The sequence below is a fragment of the Daldinia caldariorum genome (genome assembly GCF_022478825.1).
Source record: "Daldinia caldariorum strain CBS 122874 unplaced genomic scaffold F4812scaffold_13, whole genome shotgun sequence".
NCBI classification, from domain to species: domain Eukaryota; kingdom Fungi; phylum Ascomycota; class Sordariomycetes; order Xylariales; family Hypoxylaceae; genus Daldinia; species Daldinia caldariorum.
This window is the reverse complement of record NW_025953049.1, coordinates 249,678-268,577: the sequence shown is the minus strand read 5'-3', so window position 1 is coordinate 268,577 and position 18,900 is coordinate 249,678. Positions and strand designations below refer to the sequence as shown.

The 18,900-nt window shown below is 49.3% G+C and overlaps 7 protein-coding genes and 1 non-coding gene across 8 annotated transcripts; 4 read left to right on the top strand and 4 right to left on the bottom strand.

Moving 5' to 3' along the window:
* The first annotated feature begins 606 nt into the window (after nt 1-606).
* On the top strand, nt 607-1,922 carry F4812DRAFT_91457 (uncharacterized protein). The gene has a single exon (XM_047939536.1). The coding sequence runs from the start codon at nt 724-726 to the stop codon at nt 1,462-1,464; it is 741 nt and encodes a 246-aa protein (XP_047788289.1). The 5' UTR covers nt 607-723; the 3' UTR covers nt 1,465-1,922.
* Nucleotides 1,923-2,239: 317 nt separating this feature from the next.
* Nucleotides 2,240-4,708, bottom strand: F4812DRAFT_451987 (transketolase; the record flags this gene model as incomplete). Its single annotated transcript, XM_047936283.1, has 6 exons — nt 2,240-2,356; nt 2,410-4,068; nt 4,124-4,208; nt 4,265-4,360; nt 4,454-4,500; nt 4,655-4,708. 6 exons carry the CDS (start codon nt 4,706-4,708, stop codon nt 2,240-2,242), a joined length of 2,058 nt encoding a protein of 685 aa, XP_047788288.1.
* A 1,902-nt stretch (nt 4,709-6,610) lies between these two features.
* F4812DRAFT_465886 (uncharacterized protein) lies at nt 6,611-8,516 on the top strand. Its single transcript, XM_047938500.1, has one exon. The coding sequence runs from the start codon at nt 6,798-6,800 to the stop codon at nt 8,064-8,066; it is 1,269 nt and encodes a 422-aa protein (XP_047788287.1). The 5' UTR covers nt 6,611-6,797; the 3' UTR covers nt 8,067-8,516.
* F4812DRAFT_435337 (SacI homology domain-containing protein) lies at nt 7,660-11,522 on the bottom strand. The gene is made up of 4 exons (XM_047934755.1): nt 11,173-11,522; nt 9,370-11,097; nt 9,166-9,271; nt 7,660-9,114 (listed from the first exon to the last, which is right to left on the bottom strand). The coding sequence occupies exons 1-4, from the start codon at nt 11,369-11,371 to the stop codon at nt 8,214-8,216; spliced, it is 2,934 nt and encodes a 977-aa protein (XP_047788286.1). The 5' UTR covers nt 11,372-11,522; the 3' UTR covers nt 7,660-8,213.
* A 1,515-nt stretch (nt 11,523-13,037) lies between these two features.
* F4812DRAFT_460949 (vacuolar ATP synthase 16 kDa proteolipid subunit) lies at nt 13,038-13,817 on the top strand (the record flags this gene model as incomplete). Its single annotated transcript, XM_047937786.1, has 4 exons — nt 13,038-13,057; nt 13,190-13,202; nt 13,306-13,435; nt 13,492-13,817. The coding sequence occupies 4 exons, from the start codon at nt 13,038-13,040 to the stop codon at nt 13,815-13,817; spliced, it is 489 nt and encodes a 162-aa protein (XP_047788285.1).
* Nucleotides 13,818-14,822: 1,005 nt separating this feature from the next.
* Nucleotides 14,823-14,932, bottom strand: F4812DRAFT_t111. Its single transcript has one exon. It is a non-coding gene; the product is annotated as a tRNA-Met (tRNA).
* Nucleotides 14,933-15,190: 258 nt separating this feature from the next.
* On the top strand, nt 15,191-17,081 carry F4812DRAFT_91139 (uncharacterized protein). Its single transcript, XM_047939534.1, has 2 exons — nt 15,191-16,855; nt 16,984-17,081. Exon 1 carries the CDS (start codon nt 15,392-15,394, stop codon nt 16,766-16,768), a length of 1,377 nt encoding a protein of 458 aa, XP_047788284.1. The 5' UTR covers nt 15,191-15,391; the 3' UTR covers nt 16,769-16,855; nt 16,984-17,081.
* On the bottom strand, nt 16,841-18,342 carry F4812DRAFT_91131 (uncharacterized protein). The gene is made up of 6 exons (XM_047939533.1): nt 17,789-18,342; nt 17,620-17,731; nt 17,502-17,553; nt 17,331-17,437; nt 17,029-17,265; nt 16,841-16,967 (listed from the first exon to the last, which is right to left on the bottom strand). The coding sequence occupies exons 1-6, from the start codon at nt 18,075-18,077 to the stop codon at nt 16,913-16,915; spliced, it is 852 nt and encodes a 283-aa protein (XP_047788283.1). The 5' UTR covers nt 18,078-18,342; the 3' UTR covers nt 16,841-16,912.
* Between the last annotated feature and the right edge of the window lie 558 nt (nt 18,343-18,900).

The following is an 18,900-nucleotide window of genomic DNA, read 5'->3' as shown; positions in this document are numbered from 1 at the left end:
CGCGCGACTTTCCTAAGACCTCTGCGACATCTTAAACGAGAAAAGAAGAGAAATACTCGGTGTTTAGGAGAGGTGAGAAGGGATTAACTGCGTCGTTATCCAAAAGGAGAAAAGAGAAAAGAAAAAAGGGACAGATTATAAGGCTGTAACACAACGCTTCTTATTATGTATGTAGTATGTTGTATGTAGGAAACGATAGGTGTAGCTTCTAGGTCACTTGATGATATTGGAACCATACGTTTTGGCGGTTGTGGCGGGGATCCACTTATTATCTACCAGGTACCTTAAAATCGTCATCTGACCAATGGAATGTCTCTTCTAGACTAAGTGCGTCATCGCACGCGCTTTGATGCATTGTACCTACCTGCAATGATAGCCTATCTGGCCTATGGAAACTTAATTGGGAGTTACTACTACGGAGCTACGGTAGAAACAAACGGCAGGGGCACCCCACCAAACCCCCGTTTTTTGTCCCTTCTGAACATTGAAGATGGCTAACTAAAATACAACATTAGGGACTACTCTACTTCCTTACGTATTCGACCTTTCCCAAATCTCGACCCAAACAACAGCATCTACTACCTAAGCTTCTACCTTATTCCAACTTCGCTAATTGGAACTATCTCTTGCAAAAACCACCTCCTATTTAAGATCTATACTTTAACCTCACACAAGAAAACTGGGAGATACAAAAAAAGAGAGAGAGAAGAAGAAACAAACACAATGGCCAACCTCCCCTCCCAATACCCTCATCTCTCCCTCCATCTTACCGACCGCGCCCTCACTCCCCTCATCACCTCCTCCCAATCTCCCTCTTTCTCCTCTCCCTCTCCCTCTCCCTCTCCTTCCTCCTCTTCCTCTTCCTCTCCTCCCCCTCCATCCCATCTCGAAGCCCTCACAGCGCTCTCCCACGCCGCCCTCAGCGCCCACGAATCCGCCTCGCGCCTGGGCCTCGGCGTCCCCCTGCGCGTCGTGGTCGAGCACGCCGACTCCGGCCCCGTCCTGCTGCAATCCTTCCTGCGCGCAGATACCACCACCGGCAGCCCGCTCTCCACCACGTCTACTACCACTTTCACCAACACCGCCACCGCCACCAGTACCGCTGCCGAGACCGATCTCGAACACCAAAATCAACATCAGCATCCAAACGGCGACGACCCAGATGCCACCCCCGACAACAGCAGCGCGCTCGAGCACCGCCTCCAACAACTGCAACTCTCCCCCTCCGACGCCATCGACGCCTCCCCCGAATCCGCGCTCGAAGACGGCGCCGCCGGCGCTAACGCTCCGCCCATGCTGATCAGCGTCGTCGTCGCCCCCTCCGCGGACGAAGCACGCGACGCCCGCCGCGCGGCCGCCAGGCTCGAGCGCGTGGGTCGCGCGATACAGACGCAGTGGGCCGAGATTCAGGACGATGGAGGGGCCGGGGCCGGGGCTGGAGCTGGGGCTGGGGCTGGGGAGTGAGGGGATTGAGGAGTGAAGGACATTGCAATAGAATAAAGAACCAAGCGACCTAAATCACAAGCCAGACATAGACGAAGAAGAAGAAGAAGGGAGGAGAAAAGAGAGACAAAGAGATATGCGCCGACCAATCAGCTTACATAGCTTGGACGAGCCCAAACGAGAGAGAGAGAGAGGCAGAAGGAAAAGGACAGCCTCCCGTTACGTTGCGGCTTGCTACAAATCGCCGCCAGCTTAGAGCAGGTCGAAGGAAACGCCTTTTGGGATGGCCACCTATAGGCTGTTAGACTGCTTACTGGGAGATTTGCATGAGCCATCTAGTTTGCACATGACTTCACTCTGGGCTGCAAGGTTGTTATTTTAAAACCAATCCAGGAGGAGATATGCCTCATAGCCCATTTTCAGTGGGCATATTGTTAAATAGGTATGTACCTAGGTACTCAGATATCAGAAGAGCAATGACATAAGAATAACATCCGTCAAGTTGGATCACATCGCAAGAATACGCCGTCTTAAGGCGGTCGTTATTTCTCTATATCACACAGCGTACCAAGAAACCCGAGATTCATGAATAGGCCAATTTGTATTTAGCTACTATTTAGCTACATATAGCCTGAAGGGTACTTATATTTAATTTCGTCGCATTTCTCGTGATATTGGATTATTTCGGCTCGCAGGTCTATATTGTCCGCGAACACCGTCTGGTTTATTGCGCCAGCTAACATAACCGTACCAAGACTTAACAACATCGCTACCTAGTCTAAACTTTTTTCTTTTCTTAAATGAGCTGCTGGAATGCGCGGTTGATCGGAGAGCGGATGTTGGGAACGCCCTTCCAGAACTCGACAGTAGCAATAGCCCTCTTGGCTATACCTTCAGGGGTGAACTCGAACTTCTGTTCTCTTTGTTAGTATGCAATCAAGATGGAGAGATGTTGGGAAAACTTGCCTTGTAGATGTCCTTGTAGGCGCCGGAAGCACCGAATCGGTTGAGGCCGAACTGCTCGTGGGTATATCTCTCCCAACCCATTGTGCTCATGACTTCTACGGATAGGGACGGGATACCGTCAGGGAGAACGCTCAGTCTGTATTCCTTGGACTGCAAGTCGAAGAGCTCGAAGCAAGGAATGGAAACGACACGTGCCTTGAGGCCGTGCTTCTCCTGGAGGTACTTAACGGCGTCAACGCAGATGCAGACTTCGGACCCGGTCGAAACCAGGGTGATATCGGCACCCTCAACGTCGTGTAGGACGTAGCCACCCTTGTTCGCCTTCTCGATGCTTGAGCCCTCGAGTTGGGGTAGGTTCTGTCGCGATAGAGCGATAATGCTAGGAGTGTGCTTGGAAATCAAGGCAATGTAGTAAGCACTGCTTGTCTCGTTACCGTCTGCCGGTCGCCAGACCATCATGTTGGGCAGGGCGCGGAAGTGGGCGAGGGTCTCGATCGGCTGGTGAGTAGGACCATCCTCACCAAGACCAATAGAGTCGTGGGTGGCGACCCAGATCGTTCGGAACCGCGATAACGAAGATAGACGCACAGCACCGGCGGCGTATGAGACAAAGTTTAAGAAAGTACCTCCGTAGGGGATGAGGGTGCCATAGGCGGCGAGACCGTTCATGATAGCACCCATACCGTGCTCACGGACACCATATCGGATGTATCGGCCAGCGTAATTACCCAACCCAGTTGAGGGCGGCTGGAAGTCAACAGCATCCTTCCATCGTGTCAGGTTGGATCCCGTCAAATCGGCGGAACCACCAATGAGCTCGGGAATAGCAGCTTCGATCTTGGAAAGAACAATTTCGGAAAGCTTTCGGGATGCCTGGGCGGCGTCCTGCGGGGTATATACGGGGAGGTTCTTCTCCCAGCCTTCGGGAAGGTCGCCCTTTAGACGACGGGCGAGGTCGGCATACTCGGCAGGGTACTTGTTAGCGTAGCTAGCGAACAGCTTGTTCCACTCCTCTTCAAGAGCGGCACCCTCGGCAGCCTTCTTGCCATAATCTTCATACACTTCCTGGGGTACGATGAAGGACTGTTCAGGGTTGAAGCCAAACTTCTCCTTGAGCTGCTTGATGTCGTCAGCCTTCAGCGGGGAGCCGTGAACTCCGTGGGTACCCTGCTGCTTAGAACCGTAACCGATGGTAGTCTTGAGCTTGATCAATGAAGGCTTGTCCTTGACGTCCTTGCACTTTTGGATAGCCTTCTCAATCTCGTCAAGGTTGTTGTCACCGTCAAGGACAACCTCGACGTGCCAGCCGTACGATTCGTATCGCTTAACAACATCTTCGGTGAAGGCACAGGCGGTGTCACCGTCGATGGTAATCTGGTTGTCGTCGTAGATAGCAATCAAGTTGCCTAGTTGCAAGTGACCAGCCAAAGAGCTAGCCTCGGCAGAGACACCCTCCATCAAGCAACCATCGCCCAGGAAGCAGTAGGTGTAATTGTCGACAAGAGGGAAGCCATCTTTGTTGAAAGTAGCGGCTGTCTGGGCCTGAGCAATAGCAAGACCAACAGCGTTGGAGATACCCTGGCCTAGAGGACCAGTGGTGACCTCGATACCCGGGGTGTGATGCGCCTCGGGATGTCCGGGAGTGATGCTGTCAACTTTCTGTATCTCGTAAGCATTGAACTAACTTAGCCTGATTTATCACGATTCAACTTACTCGGAAGTTCTTGATATCGTCCATGGACACGTCATATCCAAAAAGGTGAAGGAGAGCATAGTGGAGCATGCATGCGTGGCCGTTGCTATATCCTCGTGGTTAATTATAGAAAACAAATAATCATAGGATAATTCCACTTACGAGAGGACGAATCGATCACGGTTCAACCACTTGGGGTTCTTGGGGTTGAACTTCATGAACTTGTTAAATAGGACGTGGGCAGCCGGCGCCATACCCCTAATATCGGTCAGTGGTCAGTACAAGGGAACAGCTTCCTCTGGATAATTCACGCCAATGATAATAAATTAAAATAGAATATTCTTTACTTACATGGGCGCGCCAGGGTGGCCCGAGTTAGATGCGAAGGTGGCATCGGCCTAGAGGGAAACAATTGTCAATATAATTTGCTCTATACTGTTTGGAAAACTCGTGATGTCTGCAAGAAGAGAGCTCAGGAAGAGTTCAAAATGAGCTCACGATGGAGGGGCAAAGCGGGGGCGGGGTTATATGAAGAGAAGTTGTCATTCTTACAGCAAGAACACGGATGGTGTTAATGGCGAGCCAATCTCTCTCGGTATATCCCATGGTTGCGGTTTTTTACGTCGATGCCTTGGGAATTAGTAATAAAAGAGAGTCGATGAGAGGAGAGAAAAAGATTGAGGGAGGAAGAAAGAGAGAAGGTGGGAAGATTTGCGGGTGGTTAAAGACGAAAGTGCTTTTGACTTTCTGGACAACCGGCAACGGGGTCCCTTCCAGCGTTACTGGGTTACTGGGTCACTGGCCACTCACTTGTATGGGTCTTAGTCTTCTTCTTAGCTCTTAGTGGAGGGAACAAGGCCCTGCAAGACCTGACACGACGTATGTATCTGGTCGGTAGCAGCTTTGTGCTTATAACCTAGCTCCTATGCATACTAATGCATTAGGTACTACATAGTATGTACATACATGCGAGGCAATACGCCATGTACGGTGTACCTAAGGTAAGTGGGGGTGGGGTTCTATTCTATGTACATAATGAAAGTGGACTGAGTGGACACGGAGCTGGGAAGAGCTTGGGAATCGGAGCCGATAGTTACTAGTAAATTGTTGCGAAGTTTTCTATAGACTGGATCTCAGCGGCATTAATATTTCGTCACCTCTCCGCCTTATCAAAATCCTCAACACAATAGGTCCGCCAAGCTCTACATAATCTCGGTCTCCAGATATATTTCTCCACCGAAGTTCCAACAACGTCTCAACTAATTTTTTTTTTTCCTTTCTTTTCTTTTTCTTGCGAAAGCAATCAAATTTATTAGAGTCAAGTCTCTAAGTACTTCGCCACTATGCCAGATCAACGATGTAGTAATACATACATAATCATATAGGTATATACTACGTCATCTTTTTACTATTTAAGTCACTTTTTACCTTGGTGATTTATATTCCGAGATTATCAAAAGTTCGCAGTACGATTCCATCTGTATAAGATAACAATTCCCGAAATACATATATGTCAAGAGTCTTACTACGCCGCTCTACAGCCCTGCAAGACGAATTTCCTTTCAAATCGTCTGATAGGTCCGGTAAAAGGTTCTTTATCTCACAGTTAGAGGTAGTGTCTTGTATATAAGACTAGTACCTTGTTGCCCGCGGGATTGGCAGGTACCTATTATAATTACTGCCATCTACCTTGTAAACCACCGGGGAACAAGGCATCCTTAGGTGTAACTACTAACTGAAATACCCGCTGACATTTCGGACTTAGGATATTGTAGGAGGTATTTAACTTTACCTTCACCTCCATATCCACGTCAGCCTTTGTCAGCCGTTCTTGAAGTTCTCGGTCCTAGACCCCGATGGTAAATAAATATCCCGAATAAGGTGCGCTATATTAGCAGCAAAAAACACACTTGGCAAGCCTATTTCAGCAACGTGAGTAAAGGGAGCAACACTATTCGAGGTTTAGTTCTTTGACGTACCAATGACAAGGGCACGCACGCGGAAACGCGGAACATGCGCTTTTTCCCGTGACACTGGCAAGGGTCTAAGACATTCCTTTATCATACCTATACTTGGCGGCTAGCCTCGTGGTTTAGACATGTTAGAGGTATCTTCTTGCTTGGTCATCTCAAATTGATCGGGTTGAACGGACGAACTAACCTACTGACTCAAAAATGCTCTTTATGTTAGCAGAACGGCAGAATGGTGAACGAATTGAAACCGACTCGGTCCGAGAAGCTTCTGATGGACACTAAATTAGTGGCTCTAGCTGTCTAGTAACAATAAGAAAAGACATACGGATCCGTATGTCATTCGTAATACAATGGGGCAAAGATTTACATACACGTAGTATATAAATGAAAATATGACATATGCTCAAGTTGAACTTCTAAAGTATTAAGAAAAATAAAAGAAAAAAATTAATAAGTAAACCACATATAATAGAAATATGGTAGATAAAAATGAAGAAAGTTAGATATATACCTTAGGTTAGGTAAAGATATGAATTGACTTTGGATATTGGTCGTGTTATCAACATATTTGCACCATTTCGCAATTTTTGAGTGACTATGAAAATTTTAACCAGACGACTTATCTTAAGCCTCAACTCACAAAATACAAATATAAGCACTTAGATAAACACAACTCAGAGATAATATAACCATAAAAAATAAATAAAAGCTAAATCACAGCCATGGTGAAAAAGCCCCCCAACTCCAAACCATCCAAACTCACCCCCCGCGCCTCGAAACCAAGCGCAGCAGCAGCAGCAGCAGAGCCCTCCTCAGCAGGACCTCCACCCATCGTCTCAACCTCGGCAGAGGACCTCAAATCGCAGCAACGACTCCTCGACGTCTTCAGCGACACATTCCGATCCGTGCTCGGCGCCGAGGACTTCGACGCCGTCCTGCAGAAGGTCAAGCAGGCGCTGTACAACCGGGACTTCGAAGCCGCCTTCGGCAACGAGCGCTTCCTCGAGGTATACGCCGCGAGATGGAGCCCGCCCCGCGCGCTGTGCTACGCCGCCGTGCTGCGGGGGATCAGGGCGGAGTTGGAGCCGTTGTTGCTTCCTACAACGATTACTGCTGCCGGAAATAGCACCGAACACGAAGTCGACGAGGTTGAGCTCGGCCGCATCTCACCCACCCTCGAGCCAGAACCAGAGGCGTCTCCCCCCCACAGCCCTACCACTACCACCACTACTACCACCACTACCACTACTCCTACTCCTACTACTACCACACAACTGAAAATGCTCGCGATCGGCGGCGGCACCGCGGAGATCGCCGCGCTCGGGGCGTTCTTGCGGGGCGCGGGGGACGCGGTGAGCGGGGACCTGACGCTGCTGGACACGGGGCCGTGGGGCGGGGCGATCGAGAAGCTGCGCGCGGGACTCACGGCGCCGCGCCCGCTGTCCAAGTACGCGAGCGCCGCGGCGCGGGCCTCCAACGCGGCGCTCGTCGCGCCCGCGGAGCGGCTGCGCGCGACGTTCGTGCGGCGGGACGTGCTGGGGCTGGATAGCCGGGGGCTGGGGGAGCTGCTGGGGCGGGGGCGGGGGCCGGTGCTGGTGACGCTGCTGTTTACGCTGAACGAGCTGTACGCGTCGTCGTCGCCGTCGTCGTCCACGGGGGGCGGCGGCGGGATGCGCATGACGACGGCGTTCCTGCGGAACCTGAGCGCGGCTGTGCCGGCCGGGTCGCTGCTGCTCGTGGTCGACAGCCCGGGCAGCTACTCGGAGGCGGCGGTGGGCAAGGAGGCCAAGAAGTACCCGATGCAGTGGCTGCTGGACCACACCCTGCTCCAGGCCGACAAGCTGCCGGCCGAAGGGTGCCGGTGGGAGAAATTACAATCGCACGACTCGCTATGGTTCCGTCTAGGCGAAGGGCTGCGGTATCCTATGGATTTACAAGATATGCGCTACCAGATGCACTTATACCGGGCTTGTCCCCGGTCTTCCGACTGATGATGATGAAGAAGAAGAAAAAGCCGGACGTTAAAGGCTGCTACACAGGTCTATATACATATGTGCCCCTAACCACTGTCACCATCACCACCACCACCGATTACTATTATTATCCAAGGAGGGGGTCCTTGCTTTATCAATCTATCATCATGCCCAAACCAGCTTCTTTATGCTATGACCCAACTGCTCTAGAATACCCGTGCTCCGCTTCGCCTCGGCGAGGGAGATGATATCGCCCCTCTCGATGATGCTCTGCCTCTCCCCGGAGCTAGCCAGAGCCGGCTGGTTGTAGAAGACCAGCCGCTGGATCTCCGTCGCGATGAGGTTGATCTGCTCGCTCTCCGACATCTCCTTGACGTCCTTCGCGTCGTCCGACACTGCCGTCGTCGAGTGCAGCGCTTTCAAGGCGATCTTCCGCGGCGCCTGTGTCTGCGGTTTGCCCGTGATGGCGTTGAGGATGCCCTGGTTCAAAATGCCCGATACGGCTGCGGGGGCTGTGGCCGGGTCCTTGAGCGCGGCCATCTTGCCTGACGATTCGTCAGACTGTCCCGACATGCTAGATAGGGATCGCGTGTTGGTCCGCTTGATGTCGGACTTGCCCGGTTCGTAAGTCACGACGATACCGACGTTCTTCGACTCGTCGGCTTCCGCCGGGGAGATAGCCGACGTTATGTACGTGCCGATCTTGATGTTGACTATATGCGCCAAGTCCACTCTTTCAAACGAGGATACCTTGTCAAGCTTCCAATCGAATCGGCACAAGTACAGCGCCGTGTCGGTCAGAAGAAGCACCACTTCTTCGAATGGTAACGACTTCAGGGTGTCAGATACATGAGGGCTCAGCAAAGTCCACCCGCCAATAAAATCTTCCTTATCATCTTCTATGGCAATCTTCTGTGATGTTTCGATAGCTTGCTCCCTCATCTTTGACATTGAAACCCCGGGGTCCTTGCTCATCATGGTGGCTTCAAACTCTTCGAAGACCATGGAGGAGACGTTACCGAGGAAAAAGTCGATGGCGGCTTGAGAGAAATAATCGTTTACCATTCTAACGCGTGGTGTAAGTAATAATCAGCTTATTTACGCAAATATTCCTTACCCATTGTAGAATCTTGTTAATGATAAACCAAGGTCGTTTACCATTCCGCGATAATCCCTCTTTCTTGTTCTGGTGTAGTCGCCCTTCATCGCAGCAGTAGATGCATCTGTTTTTCAAGTTAGAAAAACCAAATTCCCAATTTTTCTATAAGGCTAACAAGTAACAAGACCTCAACGTCTTGGTAAGTTGGGGGGTTCGACTGACATTGTTTGGATATTGCGTCTCCATTATCAGCCCAGAGGGTATTAAACCACGAATTCTCCTGGTCGGGCTGGACCGACATGTCGAAGCCCTCTTCCTTCAGCTGGAGGTCAAGCATAAACTTGCCAAAGGAACTTTGGCAGACATTAGTACGGTCGAGGCAGTCCATACAGTTCGTTCTCAAGACGCCATTCTGCTTCCGTTCTATTTGGCCGTCCTTTTCTACCGTACTGCCAGTCTCTTCGATCTTTTTACCCAAGGTATCCAGAAGTAAGCTGACATTTTCAAACTTCATTCCTCGACACGCAGAGTGAAAGTCGAACCACTCGAAAGCAAGGGGAGGGGTGTTTTTCGACTCTTGTTCATTGAGCTTTTTGACTGCTTTCTCATATTCTTTACCGATTATAGCTTCGACGCCGTGCTTCTCAACTAAGTTTACTAATTGTATAGACCCATATGCCTTGCTCATAAGTTCGAAGTGCTTCGTAAACGCTCTGAAATTTGCCTCTGGAGAATGCTGTAGTACCGGAATCGGTTTAAGGGAATATGGCGATTGAGTAAAGAAAAGCGGTATGCTACCTCGCACCTGAACGAATGAGTGAATTTTGGATGACGGACTCCACGTCGGAGTTGAGAGTATTTGCTCTGTCTCGACAAAGTTGGCAGCGTAACCGTTGTCGTCTATACCACGCCGCAGATATCGCAGTCCCGCTCGCCTAGTAGACCTCCTGGAAATAATGGTCATAACAAGCTCCTTCTCAGATGGTCTCAGATCGCTGGCTGCTCTCTCTGGCGGGGGGAATTCAATATTGGATTCCAATGGAGGTGTAATATTATTCATTTCCATGGAATCTTCTTGGGAATCGACTTGAGGTGGATGACGATCCACGACAAACCTCCTCTGGCCTACGAACCCTTGAATTACTGGCAACAATAATGATTCTTCACTATACCCATGGAACGGCTTAAGTAGATTGCGGTTCCAAAAGAATGTGGGATCTGCTACCTCGTGGAGCGGAAGGTTTTCTGCGGCTGAGGTCGTAGAGTGACTAGCAAGGCTTCTCGTAAGGTCGAAATCATAAGAGAAGAAAAAACTCCTAGATGCCCCGAGCCAGATATGTGAGAATCGCAGTAGTTTTGGTATTAGACTCTCGCCGGCTGAAGGCGTCGGGGGCGGATCAACCTTCTCCTGTAACACGGTATCGCTCAGTTCCTTGTCCGGATCGCCCATCTTCGCCTTGTTACTCTCGTCGCCAGCTTGGTCGCCGACCTGGCCAGTTTCGACACTAGTCATCCCTAGGTTTCGCTTCTGATCCATCATCCAGCCTTTACGACTGAACCAGCGCTGGGCGAATCGCCCGTAGGTCCCACGGCGCTTTATGACATCCTGGGCTATGGTACTCTTTTCCCCGCCTGCTCCTGACGTGTCTTTGTCGTCGATACTTTCACGATCGCTTAGAGCGCCTGGGTCTTCTGCGTCGTCGTCGCCGCCTGTTACCGAACGGGTGTCTACTTCGCTCTCCGAATCGCTATCTTCGACAGCTTTTTCGCCTGATGCGCTTCGTAGCTTCGTTGCCGTATTCGCGATGGCGGATTCGGCCTCGCTTCGACTCGTGCACGGGGTGAGCGCAACGTCTGTCACGACGTAGACGGGAAAGCCGCGAACCTGCGCGACCTGCTGGCGACCGGTAATTGTGATAAGGTAGCTTAGGCGAGAGACAGTGAAGAGCCCTATAAAGAAGGCCAATTAGAAACTACTTGGACGAGTCTGTATAAGTGGTGTTGTTTATTCGAGACAAGACGAACCTACAACCCCAAAAGCCTCGAAGGACGAGTTGGGTTTCGTGGTATCTGGTGTTTGATCGCGAGGTAGCGAAGATACCGTAGCATCTCCATACTTGATTTTGACTGGCGCAGAAGTTCGTTGGCCTTTTGTCGCAAGAGGTTGGATTATGAGGCCATCAACAGCTGCGCATATAAGCAGCTTCCGCGCTAAATTAGGCATTATTGGTACCTAAGTTAGACATTCGATCATAATATTTACAAACCGGTAAAGAAGAACTCTACTATATATATAATTGACCAGGATGAATACAATTGTATTGGGCTTAAAAAGTGATATGGTCATATTCAGGGTCTTTTTACCAATGATGTCTTGAAATGATTTAATTTTGGTGGGGTTGCTGATGCCGTCACACGGTGGAGGGGCTTAAGTGCTCTGAGATCTGGTTGGTCCAGGACGCGCGGATGCAGCAATACATGTAACATAGGTACCTTAGGTTAGGTAGGTACGCAGGTACAAGTATATTAAGGTTATGTTGTGCCAATAGCTTAATAGCCTGGACTGAAAACACAGGCAATACCGGGGCACGCCGTAGTGGTGAAGCATGGGGTAAAAAAAAAAGAAGAAAAAATATTGGACCTGGACCTTATAGCAAATAACGAATCAAGAAACTTGGTTGGATACTGTTGCAGATTATATTCTCTATCCGCATCTATTTTCTCCAAGCTACAAGTTTAGCTTTCAGTCTGGTATATTTCCCCCATATAACACCGAATCTTTCCTAGCTCGAGGGGAAGGGTATCTTAAATCATGAGACGCTCGATCTTATCCCTCAGGCTGCGGATCTGGCCAGACAGGTCGCTTGCCTCGTTGGAAAGGATACTAGCAGCAATCACAGCTCGAGACACACCACAGGCTCTGCCAAGAGCAATCTAACCCAGCTGTTAGTACTTTGCGGTATAGTTAAGATAATTATCAACATATAACATACCTTGCTAGGGACGTAGCAGTAGATCACGTTCTTGTCTTCGCAGAGCAAGGGAAGGTGCAGAAGAATCGCAAGCGGCGTGGTATCGGCAGCCAGGATAACGATCTCAGCAATACCTCTGGACAGCGACTTGGTCACTTCGTTCGCGCCTTTCTTAAGCTGGCGGGCATCTGTATTGGAGCGCAATTAGAGGCAAGGATTTCGACGAGGGTAAGCGATGTGTACTTACGGCCGGCCTGCTGCACTAGATCGAGAATCTCCTGGGTGAGAGAAGCGTCGGCAACTGGCCATGCTAATGATAAATCAGTCAGTACAATTATCCACCATAAAAAAAAGATAGCCGCAATATAACTTACCGGCACTTTGATCCTGGTTAGCAGACATTGTGACGGAGCAGGGTTCCTTGCGGTTGCTCGCCCTGAAGAGGAATATGTGAAATAATGGGTAGAAGGTTGACGAGTCAAAAGTGTCGAAGATCGCAGAGAAAAGGTTCAAGAAAAAAAAAATACTAGAAATGTTGGATTACCTTAGGTAAGGTCCAAGCTTCCAAAATGCCAAGAAATTTAGTTCTCGGCAAAACCTTTTACCGGAGTCCGCTGACATAATCGATCCTGCAGGTGACCTAGAGCTGCAAAATCAAACCCCCAATCAAATGCACAGCTGGAACGAGGTAAAGCAACACCTCTCCCCGTAATACTCCATTACCTTTTATTACTAGACCAACTTAGCAATCTTCCATAACAACCACAACCCCAACCACAACTACAAATTCGCAAGCTTCGCCATCAACGACCGGTTTTAGTCCATCACTCTTACCTATCCGCCTTAAAAGTCTATCATTCCGATTTTTCTTTATTCTCGTTTTTTTTTCTCTTGAAAACATTCACATCCACCGTCACAATGTCCTACTCTGAAGCTTGGTACGTAATTGATGATTGCCTCCCTACCTATGTTCTACCATCGCCATCATCGCAAACTTGAGGAATTAGCGTTTCTATCACTATCGAGCCTATATCTACTTTAATTGAATATGCTAACAGTTTCTTCCACAGCCCGGTCTACGCGGTTAGTTTACCTTTCCTTGGCCCGCGCGTCATAAAACAGCATCCCTCTGTTCCCTAAGTTTCGAGACGAATGCGATTCCGTATGAAAAACTAACGTCCGATAGCCCTTCTTCGGCGCCATGGGTTGCACAGCAGCTATCGTCTTCACCTGCTTAGGTGCTTCCTACGGAACCGCCAAGTCCGGTGTTGGTATCGCGGCTATGGGTGTTTTGAGACCCGACCTCATTGTGAAGAGTACGCGCCATCTCCAGCCATCAATTCATCTTATCTAATAACACTAACTTTCCTAGACATTGTTCCCGTCATTATGGCTGGTATCATCGGTATCTACGGCCTCGTCGTCTCAGTCTTGATCTCTGATGGGTTGAATCAAGTGCTCCCTCTTTATACGGGGTTCATTCAGCTAGGTGCGGGTCTTTCGGTGGGTCTTGCTGGTCTGGCTGCTGGTTTCGCTATCGGTATCGTTGGTGACGCAGGTGTACGAGGAACCGCTCAGCAACCCAGGCTCTTCGTCGGCATGATTCTTATCCTCATTTTCGCCGAAGTCTTGGGTCTCTACGGTCTCATCGTGGCTCTTCTCATGAACTCCAAGGCTAGCGTCGACGTCAGCTGCTAAATGAGCCTCGGTAAACACCGTAACGGCTTTCTATTCGACGCGGTAGCTCGAGGATGATGGGGGATGGCAAGTTATCACCAAATACGCTTGATATGCCCTCGTCTTACGGGTTACCTCGGTCCGAACAAATACTACATACGACTCAAATTACGGCAAAGGCTAGCCTAGCAATCGAAGACAAGAAACTAGGAGTTCTAAGGCAGTCAGGGGGGGATGTGTGACAAAAGTGGTAGAAAGGGGGTATATGGTGACGGCTGAGCAAAAACCCGCATTTGTATTACTTTTTGCTGCATATGTTGTACGCTCCGGAACGGTTTCTCGTCATAGACTAATGGATGGGAAATCATGTACTCTAGGTTGGTAATCGGTTCTCGTGGAAGAGTGATTTTTTTTTTAAGTCGAAACTTGGGTTCGCCATTAAAATGCAACGAGTCTCTTGTGAACATCACCGCCTTACCAACGTATTTCGGATTGTAATCAACACTTTCTACTATCTCCTCAATGGTTCCACCAGGTCTAATTAGACAAGACAGTACGGTTTAAATCTAGTAGGGTATTCTATAGGGTATAAGTCAAGCTCACCATCTTTTCGCGGCGTTTTGCAAAATGCAAAGTACTCGATTTGCGACCACCTAAGTTAGTGACCATAGTTTTCGTCTTATTACAGTTGATATTCCTATACGTTACATGAGACTATCGTATTTCTTCAATATGACGCACGATAAATGAATCGGTAATATGTCTTGCTCTCGTAGGTATACATGCAGGCATACGTTGAAAATGGCATTAGCAAAGATGCACCTAGTAAACAAAGTTAAGGTTCGAACTAAAACTTCCGCATATGCATTGCAGCATGAGTAAGCAATTACATAAGCACACCGCAACTAGGGAAGACTTTTTTTGGGCCGAGGTCATTATCATCATCATAAAGACACCATGAAAATAACAAAATTAAATTAAAGGAACAAAATAAATAAATAAAATCAGCAAAAATTAAGGGTTAAATGTCCTGGGTGAGGCTCGAACTCACGACCTTTGGATATCCCAATTCTTTGCGAATCGAGTCATACGGAGAAGTATGAGACCAACGCTCTGACCAACTGAGCCACCAAGACTGTTTTTAGAATGATATTCCAATTCCAAACATAGCCACGAAGTTTCTATGCTCTGCGTGATTTGACAGGCTTCTATTAGGGTCTAAGTAGGTTAGTTTGTGTCCACACACACCCCGGAATCGAGAATTGTGCCCGAACTTGCTCGGGATATATTCGGGTTCGGGTTCGTTCGGGATGTGGGATTAGGAAGCTTATTGTGCGGGTACTTCTAGCTCACATGTATAGATTAGTTACACGTATAAAACATGCATATTACAAATTCTTTAACTTACCTAAACTATAGCAAAAAGCATAACGTTACTTTGGGTATTTATAAGGTGTAATTAAATATTGTAGTCGCCGGACTTCATCCCGAGTTGTTGGCCTTGGCACGGGGTCATAAGTACTTTCCTTCGGCCCTGCCGGTGTCTATGCATATGCCATGCAAGTGCCAGAAGACTTAAATAGCAGCAATCACCCATGCTGCTTTGTTCCAGACTCCCCTCTTCAACTCCAACAACATTACGAACAATGCCTCCACATGGTGACCAAGAAGTTATCTCGCGGTTATCCAACGAGCTGTTACTATTGGTTTTTAATCAGAATTTACCAAGTGCAACACTCGCCGCTTGCGCCCAGACCTGCAAGAGCTGGAACCGCCTGGCGACTGCAGTACTATATAAACATGTTACCCTTACCAGTACGCGAAAGCTCGCCAGCTGGAGTACTGCAACGCCTCCTTCACTAGACGCGACAGTTCAAACTCTTACCATATGCGTTACTAAAGTGCAGACTGCGACGGGCCCCGAAGATCCCGCAATTACCATGGAAGAGCTGCGGCAGAGTCTAGGGCGGTTACAGGTTCGCATCAGTCGAATGTCAGAACTAGAAAGCCTCTCGATAACGACGCCCAAAAAGCTGACCCGCGGGTTGTGGGTTTCGAACACCGCCATCAGCAAAATCCTGGATAACGTTCCAAACAAATGCTTAGGCCTTGAGCTTGTCATTCGGAACGGGCCGTATCAGGCGTCCGCTGAAGATGCGGAGTCGCATTTGTGTGTTGCAATACGCCGCTTGATACCGAACCTACAGTTTGTGCGTCTTGCTCTACCTAGCTTATGTTCGGAATGCTTCGGATATGTGAGTAGTGTGGACTCACCTGCGAGCGAGCCAATTTTCACGGCTGTGGAGTTACCAAAACTTCGTGAGTGTATCATTATACTCGCATCTCCGAAATTGGGAAACAACGTAGAGAGATTTGACAAGCCATGCAACCCCGACGTGTCACTTGCCAGCGTAAATGCCATCGTCGAGAGTCTCGTATCCTTAGCAGGCTTAGGAAAGGCACCTGCCATCGAGAAGCTCTGGGTTTACGATTGTCTGCCAGGTTCAGATGACGAGGGTTACTCCTACGGGGCCTTTGTGCGCCGCGATGTTCTCGCAAACAAGAGCTACACATTTCCGTGGAACGACATCGCACCCCTTAAGAGAGCCGACAGCTTTTTCATTCGTATGCCAGAAGAAGAAGGCGGCGATGATATGATTACGACTCGAGATAATGCAGCATGCTTAGTTGAGAGGCATGCATGGCTAACTGTAGGAAACGGGGCAAGACTGCCAGCAGCCCTCATGACGAAACATGGACTTCACGAACAAGACTGCCCGGTACAGACTAGGACGCAGTGGTTTGAGAGTAGCAAGATCTCAACGGCTTTGTGGAAGAACGAAAGTGACACGGGGATGAGGTTACTTCACGGCGAGTCGGGAGATTTGTTGGAAAACCGTCCTGCCGTATTTCGTATACCGGAAAGCTGGGAAAGGGGAGTCTTGGGCTTTCTGAGAAAGGCTGAATTATGACAGTAACTTGTGAACGTTGGTTGCTAAGCTTAAATGCCTGCTGCTCTATGAACAAATGGAAGCTATCTCACTCCCGAAAAATCCATTGTAAGTACCTGATATGAATAATTACATCCTATTTTGCACCTACCCAATGCACCCTTTTCACGCTTTCGTATTCATGAAGCCCGTGACATTACAAGTTCCGTATGCTGGCTGACTAGAGGTTTTATTAGAAAATAATATAACCAGGGTCTAATGCGCCGAGCAGTAAGACTTACCAACCCAAGATATCTTCACACGAGTACTTATCCGAGCCGCAGTAGCCAGCTGCTGAACAACAGTTGCCAAATGTAGAACCATTGCAGATAAGGCCACCGCCGTAACCACATGTCCCGTCTTTGCTGACGGAGCCAGGCTTTGGGGTCGGTGTGGTCACTGTAGATGAGGTCGTTGTCGAAACGAGGCAAGCACCACTCTGGCAACCAGTACCGCAAAAATCAGTGCCGTTCCCGCAGCTAAGACAAACGCCTGGTCAATCCAACCGCCCTCAGGAGATGCTGGAGGGTTCGAGAACACTCACTATCCGTATTCACTGCAGCACACTCCGAACTTTGCTGGGCAGTCAACCCAGCCATTCTGGGAGCCACATAATCCGTTGGTGCTATATGGAATCGGTGCTCCATCACACTGAGGTAGTATTGTGAGAACTCAGCACGGGAGGAACTAACAAAGCGCGGGTTAGGGTACTCACGGTGCCCTCCTGGCAATTTCCCGGCCCGCAATAGTCTTCTCCAGTGCCGCAGCTACATCCAGGTCCAAATGAGTATGAAGCTCAGTTCGTGACCGTATAATGAGTCAAAGATACTCACTACCCGCCAACACCACAACAATTGCCCCATTGGCTCCCGATACAAGTGCTGGTCCAATTCTGTTGCGCACCACACATGCCATTCGTCGAGATTGGCGTCGCAGTCCCCGTCACTTACTGACAATCAGCGAGGCTCGGGCTAAAGCACGTGCGAGGAGCAGTGGTCTTACCGGGCGCAATGCAGTATACTGTCCCCGGTATGAAGTTTGAGCAACTCTGTCCGATGCTAGGGTTGATTTCCTGGAATAAGGTTAGAGTGAGATTGAATTCCTCAAGCACTTGCGCGCAGCTGCTCCAAAGATTAGTCGTGTAGTTCGTTCTGCACGTTACGTTGGCGGCCGTCGCCCGTGGCTCGAAAAGATGATTTCGGAAGTGCACGTTTCCGAGTCCAATATCCTCCAACAGCGTCGCTGTCGCGAAAGACTCCGCGACGAGATAGGTGAGAAGAGGCTTCAACATTTTGGCGACAAGTGCTTGTTAAGATGCAACAGCTTCAAGATTATGAGAAATGGTAAAGCACTCCATAGAGCTGGTGCGCAATACATGAGCTCCGACAGGCCCTCCTGAACACCTCGAAGGATCCAATCTGTAGGAATAGGGAATCGCTATTCCCGTGCATTATCCGAATCGATTAACAGCCCACACTCCCGGGTATGGAATATGCCGTTACATCTGCCAGGAATCAGGCACCTATACCTAATTACACAGTCAGGGGTGAGGCTGTGAGCTTTGCCGCACCCGGACGCGAAAGCTTATGTCAGATAAGCTATGTTAGACGCAGCTTTGGGCTACCTTGTATGCAGGTGTGTCGTCCACCTGCCGTCCTTGGCAAGACTTGGCGCTAAGTTAGACGTAATTGGCCAATAGCAGCAAAATTGAGCTCCGCCTCGGTATAACCACACAGTAACCAGGGCGAGATAATTCGCTATGAGGTTCCTTAGTCTCTATGGCGGACTCATCACATCAATGGTTCGGCAGCCACGGCGTAAATGAAGTCAGGATTTCTCGCAGTGCAACCACAATCGGGCGATTGTCACTCAGCCCGACTGAACAGCTTCATGAAGTGGTCTGCCATGATGCGTGATCTATCATCTAAAGGATCGAGGATCAAAACTAAAAGGAATTGTCCTCCCCCAACACCAGAAACGACTAGGGCGAAGAGTTCTAGGTCGATTCTACTCTAGGGGTCCACATATAGTCAATCTAAATATTGCGAGGCTCTAGGGGCTATTCAAAATCAAGCGGTCCTTTATAGGCCCTGCGACTTGGATCATGGGATCAT

Excerpts from the sequence above, each read along its gene's own strand:
- F4812DRAFT_91139 (XM_047939534.1), top strand. The coding sequence starts at position 15,392 with ATGCTGCTTTGTTCCAGACTCCCCTCTTCAACTCCAACAACATTACGA.
- F4812DRAFT_91131 (XM_047939533.1), bottom strand. The coding sequence starts at position 18,077 with ATGTTGAAGCCTCTTCTCACCTATCTCGTCGCGGAGTCTTTCGCGACA. Across the intron at positions 17,732-17,788 it reads AGTATACTGCATTGCGCCCG|TGACGGGGACTGCGACGCCA; the intron begins GTAAGACCACTG and ends ATTGTCAGTAAG. Across the intron at positions 17,438-17,501 it reads GAAATTGCCAGGAGGGCACC|TGTGATGGAGCACCGATTCC; the intron begins GTGAGTACCCTA and ends ATACTACCTCAG.
- F4812DRAFT_91457 (XM_047939536.1), top strand. The coding sequence starts at position 724 with ATGGCCAACCTCCCCTCCCAATACCCTCATCTCTCCCTCCATCTTACC.
- F4812DRAFT_435337 (XM_047934755.1), bottom strand. The coding sequence starts at position 11,371 with ATGCCTAATTTAGCGCGGAAGCTGCTTATATGCGCAGCTGTTGATGGC. Across the intron at positions 9,272-9,369 it reads AGACGCAATATCCAAACAAT|ATGCATCTACTGCTGCGATG; the intron begins GTCAGTCGAACC and ends CTTGAAAAACAG. Across the intron at positions 9,115-9,165 it reads TTAACAAGATTCTACAATGG|AATGGTAAACGATTATTTCT; the intron begins GTAAGGAATATT and ends ACCACGCGTTAG.
- F4812DRAFT_465886 (XM_047938500.1), top strand. The coding sequence starts at position 6,798 with ATGGTGAAAAAGCCCCCCAACTCCAAACCATCCAAACTCACCCCCCGC.